At 47.0% G+C, this 21,672-nt stretch overlaps 1 protein-coding gene across 4 annotated transcripts in view; it reads right to left on the reverse strand.

Annotated features, from left to right (window-relative positions):
• The window catches only part of GSK3B (glycogen synthase kinase 3 beta), a 264,258-nt gene that overhangs the window by 46,755 nt on the left and 195,831 nt on the right, over window positions 1-21,672 (reverse strand). For all 4 annotated transcript variants that reach the window (XM_074974595.1, XM_074974579.1, XM_074974570.1 and 1 more), the window contains exon 8: window positions 19,081-19,176. In XM_074974595.1, coding sequence (XP_074830696.1) covers window positions 19,081-19,176 — 96 coding nt within the window. The remainder of the gene's footprint in view (window positions 1-19,080; window positions 19,177-21,672) is intronic.

Here is a 21,672-nt window from a genome sequence, read left to right on the forward strand (position 1 = left end):
CCTCTGAGTCGACTGGGGACTCGAGATCAATGCTGTGACACCGTGGTCTCGGGAGTGGGGACCTGCCAATGTTATCAGGTCCTGCGCCGCCTCATAAGTCTCGGGTGTGGAAGGGAGGTCCAAATCCTACACCTGAGTCTCCTCCAGTGGCACCGGACTCAGTGGTCCTTCCCAGGGGCCCAGAGTCGATGGTGCCAGCTGTTGAGTTGGAGGGGAGGTGAGGTCTTGCACTGGTCTCCCTCCCTCGGGTTCACGTTCCCATGCACAGGAAGGGGAGTGCCCTCTATCAGTCTTCCTGTGCTTCTTCTTCAGGACAGAAGACTGAGAGTGGTGCCGAGATTGATCCTGCGCCATGTTCGGAGCCGGGGAATGCCGGGGCTGAGGGTCTCTGACCCCCGAGTCCTTCCTCAGCACTTCCTGGACTGAAGCTGGAGCGCTGCGCACCAACGCTGAGAAGCCCAGTGCTGTGTCCATGGGGCTTGACTCAGATTGAGGGCTGCTTTCCATTGGCAGCAACTTTAATCTGTGATCCCTCTCCTTCCTCTTGCGGGGGTGAAAAGCTCCTACAGATCTTACACCTGTCTGCTTGATGGGACTCCCCCAAGCACTTTAGACAAGCCAAGTGTGGGTTGCCCTTTGGCCTAGGCTTCTGGCAAACCCTGTATGGCTTAAACCCCTGGGTCCGAGACATGCCCCCGGCCCAGGAGAGGGATGGGGAAGCAGGGGAGGGAAACACCCCCCAGTACCCCAAGTCCAGATGTCTGTCTAACTACTACAATTTTTAAAAACTATCTTTAACTATTTACAGAAAATACGATAAGAGGATTGCTCGCTGAAGATGAGACACGAAATGCTCTGATGACCGCCACTGACGGTAAGAAGGAACTGGAGAGGCGGCGGGTCGGCAGGGCCGTATATGTGGCGCCATGAAAGCGCGACTCCAGGGGGCTCCAGAGCCGACCCGACAGGTGCTGCTAGGAGAAAATCTTCCGGAAAACTGTGCTCACAAACACCTAATTGGAATCAATATGAGCAAGCACTCAAAGAAGAGCTGACAATTATGCAAAAAGAATACATAGCATGTATCATTCCCTGGAGGGACATACATGAACTCTATAGGACTGTCACTTTTCTTTCTTCCATTGTTTTACTGGGGACTACACCTCATTCCAAAGTTGTCTTTGTTCTTTTCGTGATACTCAATGCAGCTATTACCAAAAGAAAGAATCAAGCACTGGCCTTTGGAAAAGCACAAGCGATAGTTTCTTCTGTAATTTGTTGCTGGATGTTCACAATCTAGGAACATGAAACCCTCTTTAGTCCATCACAGCCCAGACTTGCTGATTTTCTGGGCACATTGTAAAGCCTCCACCCCCCTGGCTTTTGGAAAAGGTTGGGCTGAAGGGTAGAGGGTGGTCTGATGCAAGGTTAGTTTTGTAGGTGAGAATTATTTTGGTTCTTCATAGGCAGCCAATTGTGCATTTTGGTAACTTGACATTTAATTGCTGTAAAAGTAGACAGAGCCAAAGATAAGTGCTTCAGATGAAATCAATGTAAATAAAAGTAGATGATTCTGCCCATACTAATTTTGTTAGAGAGGGCTGTATTGGGAAATATGACTGGAGACATTCTGAAAATAGACACAACAAGTGTCCAGCTTCAGACTGAAAGAAATTTGTTGTAGGTGGGAAGATTTTTTTTTTCCCTCTGAACAGCCTCAGGGTTTGTCTACCTGGAGACATTTCCCAGCATTACTACACTGTTATAATTATACCGCTCTAGTTATACCAGTATAACTTCCTGTGTGGACACTCCTATTTGGAATAACAGTGGTCTCTCTGTAGTTTAGCTTATCTCATAACTACAGCGATGTAATTATACTGGTATAGCAATGCCAGTAGTTTTTCCCATGTAGAAAAGCCCTAAATTACATTGTACCCATAGAATTACTACGGGGCCCTAGGCTGGCCTGAGTTTTGCCAAGAGGGAGGACGTCGCCTCCTCCAAGTGCTCCTGTTCCGCCTATGCGGAGCGTCCTGGCAGTTCTGTGGTTGATAAGGATGAGGAGCAGGTTGAGGCCTAAACTGTCTGTGCTGGGTTGCAGGCGGGTGAAGCCCCAACAAATGAAGGGTAGCCCTTGAGTCCTTCAAGCTGTGAAGTCTCTTATCCGTCTTCTTGGAGAAGAGAGCTACACCTTCGAAGGGAAGGTCTTGAATGGTCTGTTGGACCTCGCGGGGAAGACCAGAGACCTGTAGCCAGGAGCCTCTCCTCATAACCACCCCTGTGGCCAAAGTGCAAGAGGCAGCATCCACCACGTCCAGGCCTCTTGTAAAGACGTTCAGGAGACCAACTTCTCCTCCTCCATGAGCGCAGAGAACTCCTCCCGAGCTTCCTGGAGCAGAAGCTCTGTAAATTTTGCCATGGACGAACAGGTGTTTTGTCCATAGCGGCTTACTATGACCTGTTGGTTGGCTATACGAAGCTGTAGACCTGCTGTGGAGTAGACCTGCTGGCCAAACAGGTCCAGTTTCTTGGCATCCCTGTTTTTAGGGGTGGAGCCTTGAAACCCCTGATGTTCTCTCTGATTGGCTGCGTCGACCACCAGAGTCTGGAGGAGGGTGGGTATAAAAGTGTTCATACCCTTTAGAGGGAACAAAGTAGCAGCGCTCAGATTTCTTGGCCGTAGGTGCCAGAGAAGCAGGGGTTTGCCACAAGTTCTTAGACATTTCAGTTATTGACTTGATAAATGGCAATGCAACCCTGGATGGGCTGGAGGGAGCCAGGATGTCTATGACCGGGTCTAAGTCTTCTTCTACCTCCTCTGCCTGAATCCCCAGGCTTTGGGCGGCCCGCATCAAAAGCTGTTGAAGAACCTGGTTGTCCTCCAAAGCTGGGGCCGGTGAAGTCCCCGCGACCGCTTCGTCGGGTGAAGACAAGGAAGAGAGAACCGGAGGTGAACCCAGTTCACTGCCTTCAGCCCCACCGCGGTCCCTCGGCATGCGGTACTCGGTCTGTAGAACAGGCACCGATGAAGAACTCTGCATTGCAGGCGGTGCTGGGGCAGGTAAAACCAGTGGGACCGAGACCGTCGAGGTTGGTAGGGACAGAGCTGAGGCTTCCACCGGTGCCGTCAGTTGGGGAGCCGGTGCCAGGGCTGGCTGAGGCATCAGTGCTGAAACCATGTGAGGCAGTGGGGCCACTCCAGTCGAGGGCGGCGCCGTTGTTGGCAGTGCTGGCGCTGACTGTGGCACAAACGACGCCGAGGACACCGACACCATTCTGGAGCGTGGACCATGGACTTGACCCTGGCTCTGATGGTACGCCCAGGGTGTCCAGAAGGGCCATTGAGCAGGTGGTTGCCACGGTGCTGGGTATGGTTGGTGACTGTGCCCAGACCGGGATCTTCTGCTGCGCGATCTGCTCCATCGAGCCGAGTCTACACCTCTGACTCTGAGGTCTCCGAATAAGACGACCAAGGAGGAGCAGTCCCCTGACTTGTTCCTCCTTCGGGGGGAGGACGGCACCGGGAGGCGCATCAGGTCCGTTGCCGCCTTGAACTCCTCCGGCGTCGATGGTGGTTGTATGTCCACCAGATGGTCTGGGGACCAAGGAGGGTTTGGACTCAACTGGACCCTGGCCAGGGCAGGAGTCGACAAGACCCTGGGTGGAAGTGAAGTGGACGTGGTCTATGCCGAGCCACTCACGGACGGCACCAGCCCCTTAGGCTTCAGAGGGGGAGATCGGCCCCTCGCCGGCCTCTTCTTCTTTACCGGAGATGGAGAACGGTGCTGAACTGATGCCGACACCCTATGTCCTGAAGAGTGGCGGTGCTGGTGGGCTTTAGTCCTTAGTCTGGCCCGATTCGCGCACCGTTGGTGCTGGAGCGCTGCGGACTGAAGAGGACGTGCTCAGTGCCAGATCGTTGGGTCCCAGGTTGGACTGCGGTCTCAGAGCCGCCTCCATGAGCAGGAGTTTCAGTCTCTGTTCTCTGTACTTAAGGGTTCTTGGGCGGAAACCCTTGCAAATGTAACACTTGTCCTTTTGGTGAGTCTCACAAAGGCACCACAGGCAGGATGAGTGAGGATCACTCTTGGGCATAAACTAGCCACAGGACTCACAGAGTTTAAACCCCGGAGACCCAGGCATACCCCCAGAGGGGAAACTAACTATCTACCAAACACTACTAACTATGTGATAAGTACAACTACAGAGAAAAACTATTTACACTAAGAACAAAGATACTGCTAAGGTGCTTGCTGCAAGAGTGAGCAAAGTTCCAGCTAGCCGTCAAGGGCAGTACGAAGGAACTGAGGGGGTTCGGGGGTCGGCAGGGCTCGATACTGGGCGCAATGAAGGCGCCACCCCAGAGGGCGCCCAGGCCGACCCTACAGACACTGCTAGGGGAAAAATCTTCCGGCTGGCGCGCACGCGGCACACACACACCTGCTTGGAATGGAAATGATCAATCACTTGAAGAAAAAAAAACGGTTACTCACTTTCTTGTAACTGTTGTTCTTCGAGATGTGATGTTCATGTCCATTCCAAGCAGGTGTGTAGGCGCCGCGTGCACACAGGCCGGAAGATTTTCCCCCTAGCAGCGTCCGTAGGGTTGGCCTGGGCGCCCCCTGGGGTGGCGCCTTCATGGCGCCCAATATACAGCCCTGCCAGCCCCCCGCTCCCTCGGTTCCTTCTTACCGACTATTCCAACAGAGGGGTAGGAGGGTGGGTATTGGAATGGACATGAACAACACATCTCAAAGAACAACAGTTATGAGAAAGTGAGTAACCATTTTTTATTCTTCGAGTGATTGTTCATGTCCATTCCAAGCAGGTGATTCACAAGCTAGAGCTCAGGAGGTGGGGGTCGAAGTTATCCACAGAAAAGAGCATGGCTCTCCCAAAGGCCGCATTGTCCCTGGACTGTTATGTAATTGCATAATGCGACATAAATGTACATATCGAGGACCACGTGGCTGCCCTGCAGATTTCCTGAATAGGGACTTGTGCCAGGAATGCCACAGAGGAGGCCTGGGCCCTGGTAGAGTGAGCGGTTATCTGCGGAGCGGGCTCCTTTGCCAGGGTATAGCACTCCCTAATGCAGGATGTTATCCATGACGATATGCATTGAGATGATACCGGAAGGCCCTCCATTCTGTCTGCCACGGCTATGAAGAGTTGGACGGAATTCCGGAACAACTTAGTTCTCTCTATGTAGAAGGCTAAGGCCCTGCGCACGTCCAGTGAGTGCAGCCTGCGCTCCCTATCGGAGGAGTGTGGCTTGGAATAAAACACTGGGAGGAAGATGTCCTGGGTCATGTGAAAATGGGAGACAACCTTTGGGAGAAAAGCCGGATGAGGCCTAAGCTAAACCTTATCCTTATGAAAAACTGCGTAAGGGGGCTCAGACGTGAGGGCCCTGAGCTCCGAGACCTGTCGGATCGAGGTAATTGCCACGAGGAACGCCGCCTTGAATGAGAGATATAGCAGGGAGCCAGAGGTTCAAATGGCGGGCCTGTAAGCCTGGAGAGGACTAAGTTGAGATCCCAGGCAGGGACAGGCTGACGCATGTGTGGGAAAAGCCTGCCCAAACCCTTGAGAAAATGACTGACCACGGGGTTTGCAAAGACCGAGAGGCTGTCTGAACCTGGGTGGAAGGCGGAGATAGTGGCCAAGTGGACCCTTATAGATGACCGGGACAAGTTCTGGTGCTTTAGGTGAAGGAGGTAGTCCAGTATAAATGGCATGGGGGCGAGGAGCAGCGGCTGACTATGTTGCTCCACCCAGATGAAGAAACTTTTGCACTTAGCCAGGTAAGTAGCCCTGGTGGAGGGCTTTCTACTACCCAGGAGGACTTGTCTGACCTGGTCCGAACAAGAGAGCTCTGTGGCTCTTAGCCATGGAGAATCCAGGCCGTAAAGTGGAGTGACTCCAGATTCGGGCACCCGAGACTGCCCTGATCCTGTGTGATCAGGTGTGAACCAGCAGTAAGGTGAGAGGGGCCGCTATGGACATTTTCAGGAGTGAGGTGAACCAGTGCTGATGCAGCCACGCCAGCGCTATTAGTATGACTCGAGCCCGGTCCCTGCGGATCTTGAGACCCACCCTGTGGACTAGGGGGATGGGTGGGAAAGCGTACAGCAGGCAGCCCTCCCACGAGAGGAGGAAGGCGTCCCCGATGGACCCCGCACCGTGGTTCCCGAGAGAACAGAATGTCTGACATTTCTTGTTGCCCGGAGTGGCAAACAGGTCTATCTGGGGAGTGCCCCAAAACTGGAAGATTGAAGTCACCACGTCTGGCCGAAGAGACCACTCATGGCCATTGAAGGTCCGACTGAGGCTGTCCACCAGTGTGTTTCGCACCCCTGGGAGGTATGAGGCCTGCAGGTGGATCGAGTGCTCTATGCAGAAATCTCACAGCGCAAGGGCTTCTCGGCACAGGGGAGAGGAGCGTGCACCCCCGTTTGTTGATATAAAACATTGCCAAGGTGTTGTCCATGAGGATTGAAACACATCTGCCCATTATGTGTGCTTTGAAAGCGTAGCAGGCCAGACGCACTGCTCTCAGCTCTTTGACATTGATGCGAAGAGCGAGGTCCACTGGAGACCAGAGGCCTTGGGTCTTGAGCCCCAAGGTGAGCCCCCCAACCCAGATCCGAGGCGTCTGACACCAAGGTGAGCGAGGACTGAGGGCTGGCAAAAGGTACCCCTGCACAAACCATTTGAGGTTGAGCCACCATAGGGGGGAGTCCAGTACCAGGCAGGGCAGGGTTATGACCCTATCCAACGCATCTCGGGCTGGTCGGTACACCGACGCCAGCCAAGACTGAAGTGGGCGCAGCCTGAGCCTGGCATGCTGCATCACGAGGCCATGTGTCCCAGCAGCTTTAGACAGTTTCTTGCCAACGTCGTGGGGAACTGTCTGAAGCCTTGTATGATGTCCTGAAATGAGCGAAACCTGGCCTCCGGGAGGTACGCTCTGGCTTGAGTAGAGTCCAAGACCGCGCCTATGAATTCTACCCTCTGCACCGGGAACAGAGTAGATTTCTCCTCGTTCCGGAGGAGACCTAAGTCGACGGAGGTCCTCCTTATAAACTCGACCTGAGCCTCCACCTGGGCCCTCGAGCAACTCTTGATCAGCCAGTTGTCGAGGTATGGGAAAACCTGTATTTGGTGCTTGCGCAGGAATGCCGCAACAACTGCCATGCATTCTGTGAATACTAGCGGGGCAGTCGACAGTCCGAACGGGAGGACGGCAAACTGGTAGCGGCCTGTGTTCACCACGAATCTGAGGTAGCGTCTGTGAAGTGGGACTACTGCGATATGAAAATACGCATCCTTCAAGTCGAGGGGGGCGTACCAGCCTCCTGGATCCAGTGAGGGGACAATGGAGGTTAGCGAGACCATGGGAAACTTGAGTTTTTTTACGTATTTGTTGAGTTGTCGCAGGTCCAGTAGGGGTCTGAGGCCCCCCTTGGCCTTCGGTATTAGGAAGTACTGGGAGTAAAAACCCTTGCCCCTTAGCTCCTGAGGAACCTCCTCCACTGCCCCTACCAAGAGGAGGGACTGCATCTCGAGCAACTTCTGTGTCAAGTGAGAGGGGTCCCTGAAGAGGGACGGGGAAGTGGGTTGGGGGGGGGGGGCGGGAGGGTACAGAATTGGATGGAATATCCCCTCTCTACCATGCGGAGCACCCAGTGGTCCAAAGTAATTTGAAACCGGGCATGGTAGAAAGGGGATAGACGGGACAAGAAAGTAAGATGGGAAGGATCCAAAGGTCGAACTGGCAAGCCGTCCTCGACCGTACCCTCAAAAGGGTGGTCTAGAGCCCTGTGGGGCCCTAGGCTGGCCTGAGTTTTGCCCTTCACAAATATTATGGAGTTTACAGCACGCAGCAATAAGAATATTGTCATTGGCCAGGTCCAGCCTCCCATATATGCAGCGCCAGCGGGTCTTTAAACTGCCAAAAGCACACTCAACAGTCATTCTGCACTTGCTCAGCCTGTTGTTGAACCGCTCCTTGATGCTGTCAAGGTGCCCCATGTATGGCTTCATAAGCCATGGCATTAAGGGGTAGGCAGGGTCTCCCAGGATCACAATGGGCATTTCGACTTTCCCTTCGGTGATCTTCTTTTCTGGGAAGAAAGTCCCTGCTTGCAGCTTCCTGAACAGGCCAGTGTTCTGAAAGATACGTGTGGCATGCACCTTTCTGGACCAGCCTGTGTTAATGTCTGTGAAATGCCCACGGTGATCCACAAGCACCTGGAGAACCACTGAGAAATACCCCTTGCGATTAATGTACTCGGTGGTGAGGTGGTCTGGTGCCAGAATTGGAATATGCGTGCCATCTATTGCCTCTCCGCAGTCAGGGAAGCCCATTTGTGCAAAGCCATCCACGTCACGCAGGTTGCCCAGAGTCACAGTCTTTCGGAACAGGATGTGATTAATGGTCCTGCAGACTTCCATCAACACGACTCCAATGGTCAACTTTCCCACCCCGATCTGGTTAGCAACCAGTCATTAGCAGTCTGGAGTAGCCAGCTTCCTCAGTGCAATAGCCATGCGCTTCTCCAGCAGCAGGGCAGTTTTCATTCTTGTGTCCTTGCACCGCAGGGCTGGGGCGAGCTCCTCACACAGTCCCATGATCGTGGCTTTCCTCATCCAAAAGTTCTGCAGCCACTGCTCGTCATCCCAAACATGCATGATGATGTGATCCTAGCCAGTTAGTTCTCGTTTCCCGAGCTCAAAAGCGGCGTTCCACTGTGGTCAGCACCTCCGTGAATGCCACAACCAATCTTGTGTCATAGCTACTACCCATTGTGAGATCAATGTTGCACTCCTCTGGCCTTTGTAGTTTAAGGAATAACTCCACTGCCACTCATCACGTGTTGGTCAGAGTGAGTAGAATACTGGTCAACAGTGAGGGATCCATTCCTGCAGACTGAAGAGGCAGGGAGTGCACTATACGAACTGTTGAAAGATGGCACCAAATGCGGACGGAAGCACAGGGATTTCTGGGATGTGAAGCAATGCATCACAGGCAGTGGGACAGGACCCAGGATGCCCTGCAACCCCCTCCACCTTCCCACAACTCTTAGTGGCAGAAGAGGAAGAGATGCTCTGTGGGATAGCTGCCCAGAGTGCACTGCTTCGAATACTGCTGCAAGTGTGAGCACGCTATTGCGCAGGCAGCTGACAGTGTGAACGTACTACAGCGGCTTCCCTTCAGCGCTCTCTTAGCGGCGCTGTAACTGCCAGCGCCGTAACTCTGCCAGTGTAGACATACCCTTAGATACTACAGTCCTACCTGGGCACGAAACGCTGATATTGCAGCAAGGCGCACTTTGACGGAGCTGACATCCAAACCTGACTCTTTTAGGTGCAACAAACAGTCCCAAATCTTTTGAATCATTGTGTGGGAGACACATTGTCACTAGCCACCCAGGTAGAGAAACCCTTCCACTTACTAAGGTAAGGAGCTCTGGTGGATGGTTTTCTACTATTAAGTAGGACATTATGCTCTACTTCCAAACAGTGTGCCTCCTCTGGGTTTAGCTACCTGAAGAACCAGGCCATGAGGCGTAGTGACTGAGAGTTACAGTGCAACACCTGCTCATGATTCGGTGACTAAAGATGGGGGTTGGGGGGGCAGGGGAAGGTTAAGGTTCCTTGATGGACAACTTGTACAGGTCCAAGTACCATGGCTACCTCGCCCAGGCTGGCACAATATCATTTTGCCTCACTCTTGCTTCAGCTTGAGAATTATTTTGGGAATCAATGGCACTGGCGGATAAGCATAGAGCAGGTCCTCGTCACAGGGGAAGAGAAAATGATCTCGAGATGGACGGGTTGTACTTCTACAGGAAATCCTGATGACTGGAGCTATGAGGAGTGGCACATGGCTACGGCTGTTGCCATGACTCTGGCAGCTAAGCTGAGTCTGCCGCATCCAGGGAGGCCTGCAGAGTGGACCTTGCGACCAGTCAACCTTCCATCAGGAAAGACAAACTCACCCCTCGTGTCCTTGGGCAGCTAACTGAGGAATTTGGATGTAACATCCCGATTTGAATAATCATAATAGGCAAACAGGGGCTGATGGTTTGCTATACATAGCTGTAACTTCTCAGTTGACTAACCCACATTTCTACCAAAAATGCCCAATTTCTTTGTATCCTTTTCTTTAGGACTTGCTTTTCTCTAGCTTGGCAGTGTCTCACATTTACTCCTGCCATGATCAGGGAGCCTAGTGAGGGGTGTGGATAAAGCTGTTTGTAATAGAACAATTGGTATTTGTGTTCTGTGTGCTTTGCCACCAGTGTGAGGGATGAGGGGGTTTGCCATAAAGCTTGTATAGGCTGTGTAACTGCCTCATTTATAAGGAGAGCAATTTCCCCTGCTGCAGCCAGGTGTAAAATGTCTAGTTTGTGGGGATTTCTCTCTGAAAGCTCTATTTATATATTCCCAGGGACACAGCTATCCTTTTTGAGAGTTCTTGGTAGTCCTATAGGAAAAGGCGAAGAGTTAATGGAGACAACACCAAATATGAGCCCCAGGAGGATACAGGATGGGTTGAAGAGAATTACAAGGGACAATAGGAATAGAAAGGACTTGCAGCCAGAGGGAACAGGGGATAGACTGGAGAATCGCACCGTCACCAGGACAAGGCAGGTCTACGTGATTGGGGACTCCTTACTGAGAAGGATAGACAGGCCTGTAACCACAGCTGATCCAGAGAACAGAAGGATGTGCTGTCTGCTAGGGGCTAAGATATGGGATGTGGACCTGAGGCTGAAGAGGATCCTAAAGGGAGCGGGAAAGAATCCACTGATCGTCCTTCATGGGGGAACAAATGAAACCGATAGATTCTCGCTGGAACGTATCAAGGGAGACTATGCCAGGCTGGGGAAGACGCTTATGGAAATCAAGGCTCAGGTGATCTTCAGTGGGATTCTGCCTGTTCCTAGAGAAGGGCAACAAAGGTGTGACAAGATTATGATGCTCAACAGATGGCTCAAGCACTGGTGCTAAAAGGAGGGCTTTGGGATGTATGGCCACTGGAAGGCATTCATGGACAGAGGACTGTTCTCTCGGGATGGACTCCCTCTGAGTAGGGAGGGAAACAGACTTCTAGGATGGAGGATGGCACAACTGATTAAAAGAGCTTTAAACTAGGAATTTGGGGGAGATGTCCAGGTAATCTCCACACCAGATTTCAACACTGAGGGGAAAGAAAATGAAGTAAGAAAGGATACAGCTGTGGGTAGGAGAATGGACATAAAGAGGAAGGGCAGTGTGGATACCAGTCTAATAGGTGATACTGGCGGTAGAATGTCCGTGCCTAATCGGGTGAAGAAAGTGAGTGAGGCCAAACAGCAAAAATTAAGATGTTTGTACACCAATGCGAGGAGCCTAGGTAACAAAATGGAGGAACTAGAGCTACTGGTGCCGGAAGGGAAACCAGATATTATAGGGATAACAGAAACATGGTGGAATAGTAGTCATGACTGGACTACAGGTACTGAAGGGTATGTGCTGTTTAGGAAAGACAGAAATAAAGGCAAAGGTGGTAGAGTAGCATTGTATATCAATGATGAGGTAGACTGTAAAGAAATAAGAAGCGATAGAATGGATAAGACAGAATCTGTCTGGGCAAAAATCACATTGGGGAAGAAAGCTACTAGAGCCTCCCCTGAGATAGTGCTTGGGGTGCACTATAGACTGCCGGGACCTAATCTGGATATGGATAGAGACCTCTTTAATGTGTTTAATGAAGTAAATACTAATGGGAACTGCGTGATCATGGGAGACTTTAACTTCCCAGATATAGACTGGAGGACAAGTGCTAGTAATAATAGGGCTCAGATTTTCCTAGATGCGATAGCTGATGGATTCCTTCATCAAGCAGTTGCTGAACCGACAAGAGGGGATGTCATTTTAGATTTGGTTTTGGTGAGTAGTGAGGACCTCACAGAAGAAATGGTTGTAGGGGACAACCTTGGCTCGAGTGATCATGAGCTAATTCAGTTCAAACTGAATGGAAGGATAAACAAAAATAAATCTGTGACTAGGGTTTTTGATTTCAAAAGGGTTAACTTTAAAAAATTAAGGAAATTGGTTAGGGAAGTGGATTGGACTGAAGCACTTATAGATCTAAAGGCGGAGGAGGCCTGGGATTACTTCAAGTCAAAGTTGCAGAAGCTATCAGAAGCCTGCATCCCAAGAAAGGGGAAAAAATACATAGGCAGGAGTTGTAGACCAAGCTGGATGAGCAAGCATCTCAGAGAGGTGATTAAGAAAAAGCAGAAAGCATAAAAGGAGTGGAAGATGGGAGGGATTAGCAAGGAATTACTGAGGTCAGAACATGTAGAGATAAAGTGAGAAAGGCTAAAAGTCATGTAGAGTTGAACCTTGCAAAGGGAATTAAAACCAACAGTAAAAGGTTCTACAGCCATATAAATAAGAAGAAAAAAAGGAAAGAAGAGGTGGGATGGCTAAACACTGAGGATGGAGTGGAAGTTAACGATAATCTAGGCATGGCCCAATATCTAAACAAATACTTTGCCTCAGTCTTTAACGAAGCGAATGAGGAGCTTAGGGATGGATAATGGTAGCATGACAAATGGGAATGAGGATATGAAGGTAGATATTACCATATCTGAGGTAGAAGCCAAACTCCAACAGCTTAATGGGACTAAATCAGGAGGCCCAGGTAATCCTTATCCAAGAATATTAAAGGAACTGGCACATGAAATTGCAAGCCCATTAGTAAGAATTTTTAATGAATCTGTAAATTATGGGGTTGTACCATATGACTGGAGAATTGCTAACACAGTTCCTATTTTTAAGAAAGGAAAAGAAGGTGATCCAGTTAACTACAGGCCTGTTAGTTTGACATCTGTAGTATGCAAGGTCTTGGAAAAATTTTTGAAGGAGAAAGTAGTGAACGACATTGAGGTCAATGGTAACTGGGACAAAATACAACATGGTTTTACAAAAGGTAGATCGTGCCAAACCAACCTGATCTCCTCCTTTGAGGAAGAAACATTTTTTAGACAAAGGAAATGCAGTGGATCTAATTTAACTCGATTTCAGTAAGGTGTTTGATACGGTTCCACATGGGGAATTATTAGTTAAATTGGAAAAGATGGGGATCAATATGCAAACTGAAAGGTGGATAAGGAACTGGTTAAAGGGGAGACTACAGTGGGTCATACTGAAAGATGAACTGTCAGGCTGGAGGGAGGTAACCAGTGGAGTTCCTCAGGGATCAGTTTTGGGACGAATCTTATTTAATCTTTTTATTACTGACCTCAGCACAAAAAGTGGGAGTGTGCTAATAACATTTGCGGATGACACAAAGCTGGGAGGTATTGCCAATTCAGAGAAGGACCAGGGTATCATACAGGAAGATCTGGATGACCTTGTAAACTGGAGTAATAGTAATAGGATGAAATTTAATAGTGAGAAGTGTAAGGTCATGCATTTAGGGATTAATAATAAGAATTTTAGTTATAAACTGGGGACACATCAATTGGAAGTAACAGAGGAGGAGAAAGACCTTGGAGTATTGGTTGATCACAGGATGACGATGAGCCGCCAATAAGATGTGGCCGTGAAAAAAGCTAATGCGGTCTTGGGATGTATCAGGCGAAGTATTTCCAGTAAAGATAAGGAGGTGTTAGTACTGTTATACAAGGCACTGGTGAGACCTCATCTGGAATACTGTGTGCAGTTCTGGTCTCCCATGTTTAAGAAGGATGAATTCAAACTGGAACAGGTACAGAGAAGGGCTACTAGGATGATCCGAGGAATGGAAACCTGTTTTATGAAAGGGGACTCAAAGAGCTTGGCTTGTTTAGCCTAACCAAAAGAAGGCTATGGGGAGATATGGTTGCCCTCTATAAATATATCAGAGGGATAAATACCGGAGAGGGAGAGGAATTATTTAAGCTCAGTACCAATATGGACATAAGAACAAATGGATATAAACTAGCGATCAGGAAGTTTAGACTTGAAATTAGACGAAGATTTCTAACCATCAGAGGAGTGAAGTTCTGGAACAGCCTTCCAAGGGAAGCAGTGGGGGCAAAAGACCTATCTGGCTTCAAGATTAAGCTCAATAAATTCATGGAGGAGATGGTACGATGGGATAACATGATTTTGGCAATTAATTGATCTTTAAATATTCATGGTAAATAGGCCCAATGGCCTGTGATGGGATGTTAGATGGAGTGGGATCTGAGTTACTACAGAGAATTCTTTCCTGGGTATCTGGCTGGTGAGTCTTGCCCACATGCTCAGAGTTCAGCTGATCGCCATATTTGGGGTCGGGAAGGAATTTTCCTCCAGGGCAGACCGGAAGAGGCCCTGGGTGTTTTTCGCCTGCCCCTGCAGCGTGGGGCATGGGTCACTTGCTGGAGGATTCTCTGCACCTTGAAGTCTTTAAACCATGATTTGAGGACTTCAATAGCTCAGACATAGGTGAAAGGTTTATTGCAGGAGTGGGTGGGTGAGATTCTGTGGCCTGCGTTGTGCAGGAGGGTCAGACTAGATGGTCATAGTGGTTCCTTCTGACCTTAAAGTCTATGAGACTTAAAATCATCCGATACTAGAGATGTCATCTCCAGTATCAGGGTCTCATCTGGTAAGGAGGACGAGGTGTTCAGAAGAGGCAGGTTAGAACCTTATTGAGGATGGTCTCGAATCACCAATGTAGAATACCTGCCTGAAGCAAGTAATGGGCAGTTCTGATCCTCAGTGCCCCGTGGGATCTTGGTACCAACATTGAGTGGCCTGTGTGGAGAAACTTCTCCCTTTTGGGGATATATTTCTGTAGTGTAGTGGTTGCCCACTACAGACTTTAGATAGTTTGCCAGTACTAAGCAGTGAAACTTATCTTCTCAGTGACTGACTTTTGTGATGCAGCAGAGATAACGATCTAGACACTGGAGACATATCCCATGGTACCCACTAGGGCCACTGACAGGGCTGAAGGGATTTGTGCCTAGACCCGGCACACCCATTCTTTTGACCTACTCAAGATAACTCCAAGAATGGGAACAATCCCTGCAGGATGCCCCGGATTCCCAGAAGTGAGAGATGCAGGAACCCACTTCAGACTCTTGAGGAGAAACATGAGAACTCCAAAGGCCAGTGCAAAGCAATACTGGGCAGCATCACTGGAGATCAGGACCATGATCTACAATGGGCCTACAATACTGGCAACACCACCAGGTTATCAGTACTGTGTGCTGAGCCAGAGTAGCTACTGCTGGTCTCAGAGCTGGCATTCAGAGCAAGGGAAGCAGCACAAGACCTGGTGTAGTTGGCACTGTAGCAGACCACTACATGAAAGCCTACAAATGCACCATGTGTGATGGCCCCAGCAAGGTACCATGGAGCTGAATGACCAGCAAGAGCCATACCAAGAAGCACAATAGATCCTTCACAGCTGCATAGGCCTCTTGGGTGGCTGACACGGAAATGGACCTTTGTTTTGCTGTCAACGCAGTTGATGGCTCTGCTGCCTGTGCCAAAGAAGCAGCTGGTCTCAGTCATGAAGCTCCAGCAAATCAAACACCTGTCCCTAATGCGCCCCTCACCTGAGCACTTCAAGCTGTGAGAGTGAGGGTCTCTCATGGGCATCAGCTTGTGACATCCAGAGCAAGGTTTGAAGCCAGGGACCTTGGTGTAGGCTCCCCTAGTATCAGGTGGAGACTGGAGTTCATTGACTACGGACAACCACAACAACAGTCTAATATCATCTAGCTAAGACAGCACATTTGCCGGAGGAATGACCTGACAGCACACTCCAACCACTGAAGGTAAAAAGGAACTGAAAGATCATAGAAGATTAGGGTTAGAAGAGACCGCAGGAGGACATCTAGTCCAACCCCTTGCTCAAAGCAGGACCAATAAGATGTGAGGGGTGACTCCACTCATTTATGTCCTCAACTTGCAGCACAAGGAAAAGCAGGGTGCAGGTGTGGCTGCCGCTGTGGGTACTGCTAGGGAAAACTCTGTGGCACTCATGCACAAGATGCACACATACCTAGTGTAATGGACATATGCAAGAACAAAAAAGTATAAAGATTGTGGTATAAATATTAGAAAAGAACATTCCCTTTCTTGAGAGGCAAATTTATCATTCCCCTTCTTGAGGGGCAAATTTAGGCTTATCTGTTCCCTTTGCGGCAGAAGGTTCAATTGTCTTCTGTCTTCATCTCCTAGCAAGTTGGAATTTATTCATCTATCTGAGCCTATACACAGTAATGTTGGAGAGTTAGACATACATACACTTTGAACTAGGTTTTAAACAATAAGAAGGCTAGAAGCGCCAAATCTGGTGTCACTCAAAGATTTGTTCTCAAACTAACTGAGTTTGTACTGGAATCACACACCACTACTCTAATATGAATACATAAACAATCCTTCATACTATATGTCATTAGCCATAGTTCTGTACATGGACATCTCCACTGTATTGGTATTGACCATTCTACACTGCGTCAGGTAATGTGAGCTCTAACTCTGTGTACAGAGCAATAAAACTTAAGATCAGGATCCTGCTTTATGCCTAAAACTGGATGCCAATATGAGGAATATATTCCTGCTGAGATCTGAACTTGGGACTCTCAGATATTAAAGCAGTTGCTCTAATACTTGAGAAAACAGATCTCCTACTAGATACCAAAAGTAGCAGCAGCAGCTGCTCTCTTTTTGACCTACCAGCCACTAGTGAACAGAAACACTTTTATGGATATGGGGGATGAAACAGCATATCCATGTGTGTCAGGAGTGGCCGATGTATGGCTCAGGAACAAAATGCAGACAATAGAGTTCTACATCAGAACTCCCTAGCCACCTTCATTAGTATGGAGATGTGGTAAAGTAAAGTGTCTGTCATGCCCCTGCCATGGCCAGCCCACACAGAAGAGAACAGAACTTATTAATGCTGCCAGCTAACAAGTTACTCCATTAGCTCAAGTAATAGATGTTTGTATTTGATGCTGAAAGTTCTGGAGATTAAACCCTGCGGACAACCTGTAATGGTTGTCAGTACACATTCATAGGTCATTCTAATAAAAATTATAACAAATGCTTCTAATTTCCATTCCTTCCTTCGCTCTGCTCAACAACAACAACAACTGCAATTTAACAAATTAATGTTTCTGCAACTCTAGTTTAAAAGAAACTGAAGATAACTATCAGGTGGGCAATTGGAAGGGCAGGACAGGCAGCACTGTTTCCCCACATCCCATCAGAGATGACACAAGAAGAGCAGAAAACTTTCATGGCTGAACGGCAAAACGTTGGAGGAAGAGAGTTTTTAAAGGAGTAGGGAAAGATGATTGTTAGAAAGGACATTCTAGACTTGTCTTTTTTGCTACTTGAGACTTTAAATGGCAAGGAAAGAACAAAAAACTCATAATCAGATGGTCAACCTCCCCAAATCCAATAAATTAATTTAGATGCTGTTCTATACCCATCTGGTATTGGGAGGAGTTTGTTGTTGTATAACAAACTGAGAATGAGGCATTATGTTGCAAGCAGAGTTCTCAATACCAAAACAAAACAATCCCATGTGCTAATGCAAAAGGAAATTCAACCTTCTGGCAAGCTCCTCTCATTGCTCTATGCTTGCTTGATTTCACTTATGGTCATTTAGAAGCCCAGAGAAGCACTCACTTGCGTATAAAAGGTAAAAATAGAAGGAACTCTCAGTTTCACTTTCTGCATGAAGATCACATTATATTCTTCACTAGCTTTACAAAAAGGTCTCTACTGTGGCCCAAGGGGCAGCCATATGCAAACAAATGACACCTAAGGATCTACAGATGGTAGAGGAGATGTATAACCAGGTTAGATATTCAACTCTGATTACTTATAATGTGTTCCGGCACCAGGACAGGCTATGGCTCCAATACATACTGCATTCAGTTAAAGCCCACCCTCAACACCAAGTCATTCAGATGCAGCACTGGAACCATTTTCCACTACAACTTCACTGTTTTAATGTCTTAGGCTAATTTTTGTAGCTTTTTCCATTATTTATTTTGAAATAATGAAAGTAAGCCTAATCTTCATGGAGTTCCATAAATTTTACTATCTCAGAAATTTTTCTATTAACACATAATATAAACAGGTTTGCTGATTTAACAGCCTCTGAGTATTATAAATCACTCAGTCTTGGAACCAACATGCAATAAAGAACTAAGATCTGGAAATGCAACCCAGGGATCGTTGGGGAGAGGAAGCATGTATTTAGAACATATGAGAAGAAATTACCAAAATATTGATTTGACTTCCAGTAATGTGCATAGCCCACAATCTCAAAGAACCTGAAGTACGTTACATCATCTGCTCGGGGCCTCTAGCACTGTGAAAGGCTTGGTCCAAAATGATTTTGAACTAATCACTGGCAGAATTGAGGGAATATATGCACTCTTCCACAAGCCAATCTATGCACTTCATTCCTCAGCATTTGAAAATCATCATATTTGTGTTGCTGGGTTTCCTAACTTGCTATTGAGAAATTTTGTAGCAGTATTCTCTTCCTTTGAAACAAACTAAAAAAAATCTTTTAAAAGTAATGTAAGAAAAAATAATTACTGCATATTACTGGGGTTCCAAATCTAATGATCTTCACTATGTTTATGAGATGGGAAACGGGACTGACTTGCACTGTGGGTCTCACTCCTGTATTCACAGATGATGTATTTGTACCATAAGAGTGCATCACCCACCTCTAAAGAATGTATTTATTTATAGGAGATTCTTTGCACAGGTCAAGAATTGTGCTATGATGGAATATAAGTGCATTGTAATGGGTTATAAATACATACCCAGCCTGGAAAATGTCTATGGGCAAATCACAAAAAAACAGAGCCATGGACAATTCAATGCAGAGCCTAGGTACATTCGTCCTCCTTCCCTACATAAACAGCTATTGGGGTCTGATTCAACTACAGGGTCCCAGGTTAGTTTGAAAGCAACCAAGCACAGAAATCAAGGTCTGGACTTAAACTCTGCAATGTTACATTTATCCCACACACCATCATTATCCAACTCAGACAGCCTCACCTTAGTCCATGGATGTGCCTTAATCTGAGGGAATTTGAATTCAGTGTAGTTTGGATTCATTTCTCTAATTTGTTCCCTTGTAGGCGTTCCCAGGACCTAGAAAGGTGAAAAAGAAATTGTTTACATATCCTTCAGATCTACAAAGTGATAAAGGTCCTAATAAAATTCGCTTGACCATACGACCAACTTTACAATAAGGAATGTCATTTTTTGTAATGTGCAGTATAGTAGAGAGAGTAGGAATAAAGTGTCTGGCAAAACGTAACTAGTCATTGGTACCAAGCAGTTTTTGCAATGCACTGAGACCTGGGGCACAACAGAGTGGACAGTTCAAATTTTGCAAATTTACTTAACTGTTGAAGGTCTTTAATAAAATTCAGGCATCTCTCTCAAATACAATGATGCTTCAAAAGAGAACAGACCAGAATTTCTCCAGATTAGGAATTTTATAAAAAGAATTATTTGATGAACATCTTTAATGTAATAGGCTGTAGCTTGCAGTCTTACGCCCTGATTAAGGTAATGAGCAATAGCACACCCGAATGCATTTTAATAGTCATGAGGGAGAGCTCTCTGATGAACTTAAAAGATCAGACAAGCATTGCTGAGAGAGGCAGAACAGATTTTATTAGATGGAGATTGATTTTTTTCATATCTAAATGCAGACGGAGTGTTAACTTAACTACACCTAATGTACAGGAATTCAATTCACGTACCTGTAGTTTAGACATTTATTCTAGGAATTCAACTATAGAAGGATCTATGTTTATGTAATAATAACACCACAATCAGCGTGATGTTATCTGTATGTACATTTCCATAAAGAAATGTGATTGTATTTATGAAATGATTTGGTGAGTTTTACATATGAGTACATTAGTAGTTTTTGTTCAATTAACATTAATCTTAGAAAAACTTCAAATCCTTTAAAAGGGACAAAAAAACTCCTCAGCAAATTTGGAAGTCCACTGCTTTTTGTTTAAATTCAGTCACTCTGGGTTCTGCTATTACAGAAATATAATGTATTAAATGTATAATGTATAATATAATGTAACTGTGGGAGAGGAAGGCTGAAACTTGGGCGCCTCCTCTGACAGACAAGCTCACTGTCATGTTACAGCCTTGTGACAAATCTTTTGCCATGGAAATTCATGTAATGTTGCCAGTTCATCACTAGGATTTCAATTCAAGGATAAACAGGAACATGTCTAGATGTTATGAAAAACCTCCTGCTGAATATTGTCAGCTGTATTCATGAAGTTTTTTATTATTTTACATCAATAGAATTTTTTTAAATAAGCAGAAAGTGCAAACAGGCTGGGGAAAGAAAAAGGCATGGGTTAAACACATCTCAAGTAATTAAAGGCTGTGGCCAAAATTTATGAAAAGCGAATAATAGTTTTTAAAAAAATCTCATGTTTCGATTTATTTTCTAATTTTGAGTGAGAATTTAATAGTTGTGTAAGATGCGGGATTGACTGCTTTGGCAAATAAAATCTTCTATTTAACCATATAAAAATCACAATCCAGGCTGCAGCAGTGCAAGCTTGCATTACACCACCACCTGTCAATGGATGTCAACCAGAACCTGGTAAAACAATCTCTATGGGTGGGGTTGCTAACAGCTTAAGGCTTGATTTGAACCAGCAACCTATGAGAGAAAGACCACACTTAGAGCTGATTGGAAATTTTCTGACAGAACGCCTTTCCATCAGAAACCACCAATTCATTGAAAGTAAAACGTTTTTCAGGAACTTATCAATTTCAGTGAATCTTTTGAAGGAAACCAGGCAAGTTCCCTGTCAGCTTTCCACCTTGACTCCCCCACAGCCCATCTGCCAGGAGCGTTGGAGCCAGGCTCCACAGTAGCCTGCCTATTTGCTGAGAGCCTGAAAGCCCAAGAGCCCTGGCTTCACAGCTCGCCTGGCAGGCTGCCTTGCAGCCAAGGTTCCCGAAGTATAGTAGAATTCTGTCTTCTTCCTGTTCTCCTTTATCGGGGTAGGTAGCAGAGCAGTACCATGAGAAGAGTAGAACTAACAACTTAAAATGCCTTGTTCAAAAATTTTAAGTGACATTTAACTTTCAAAACACCTGAACAGCAAATGTAACTTTTCTTGTCTGCATAGTAAACACTGGCATTTTTATCTGTTTGAATAATCAAAGTGGTGCTTTCCATGCCTTCTTGGTTGCAAAGATTTGAACTGCTTCCTGAAGGTCCACAGTCTGGGCCAGCTCAAGCTCTATTGAGATGGTTGCAATGCCGACCATCCTCTCCTGTGTCATTGTGGAGCATAGATGTGTTTTTATTAACTTCAGCTTGGAGAAGCTGCGTTCTCCACTGGCAACTGTTACAGGAAGTGTTAGAAGTATGCGCAGAGCAACAAAAGCATTTGGAAAGAGGGTGGTCATCTTATTTGTGCACTTATATTCCAGAACAGCCTTTGGAGTTGATCCTGCTGAAATGTATCTTGAAAGGGCTTTCAGTTCATCACCTAAATCACTCGCATCAATATCGCAGATGTCATCATGCGTCAACACGGCCTCTAGTGCCCTGCTGGTGTAGGGCTGCTTCAGGTATAGTATGGAGTTTTG

Source organism: Natator depressus, chromosome 1, assembly GCF_965152275.1.
Source record: "Natator depressus isolate rNatDep1 chromosome 1, rNatDep2.hap1, whole genome shotgun sequence".
Classification (NCBI taxonomy): domain Eukaryota; kingdom Metazoa; phylum Chordata; order Testudines; family Cheloniidae; genus Natator; species Natator depressus.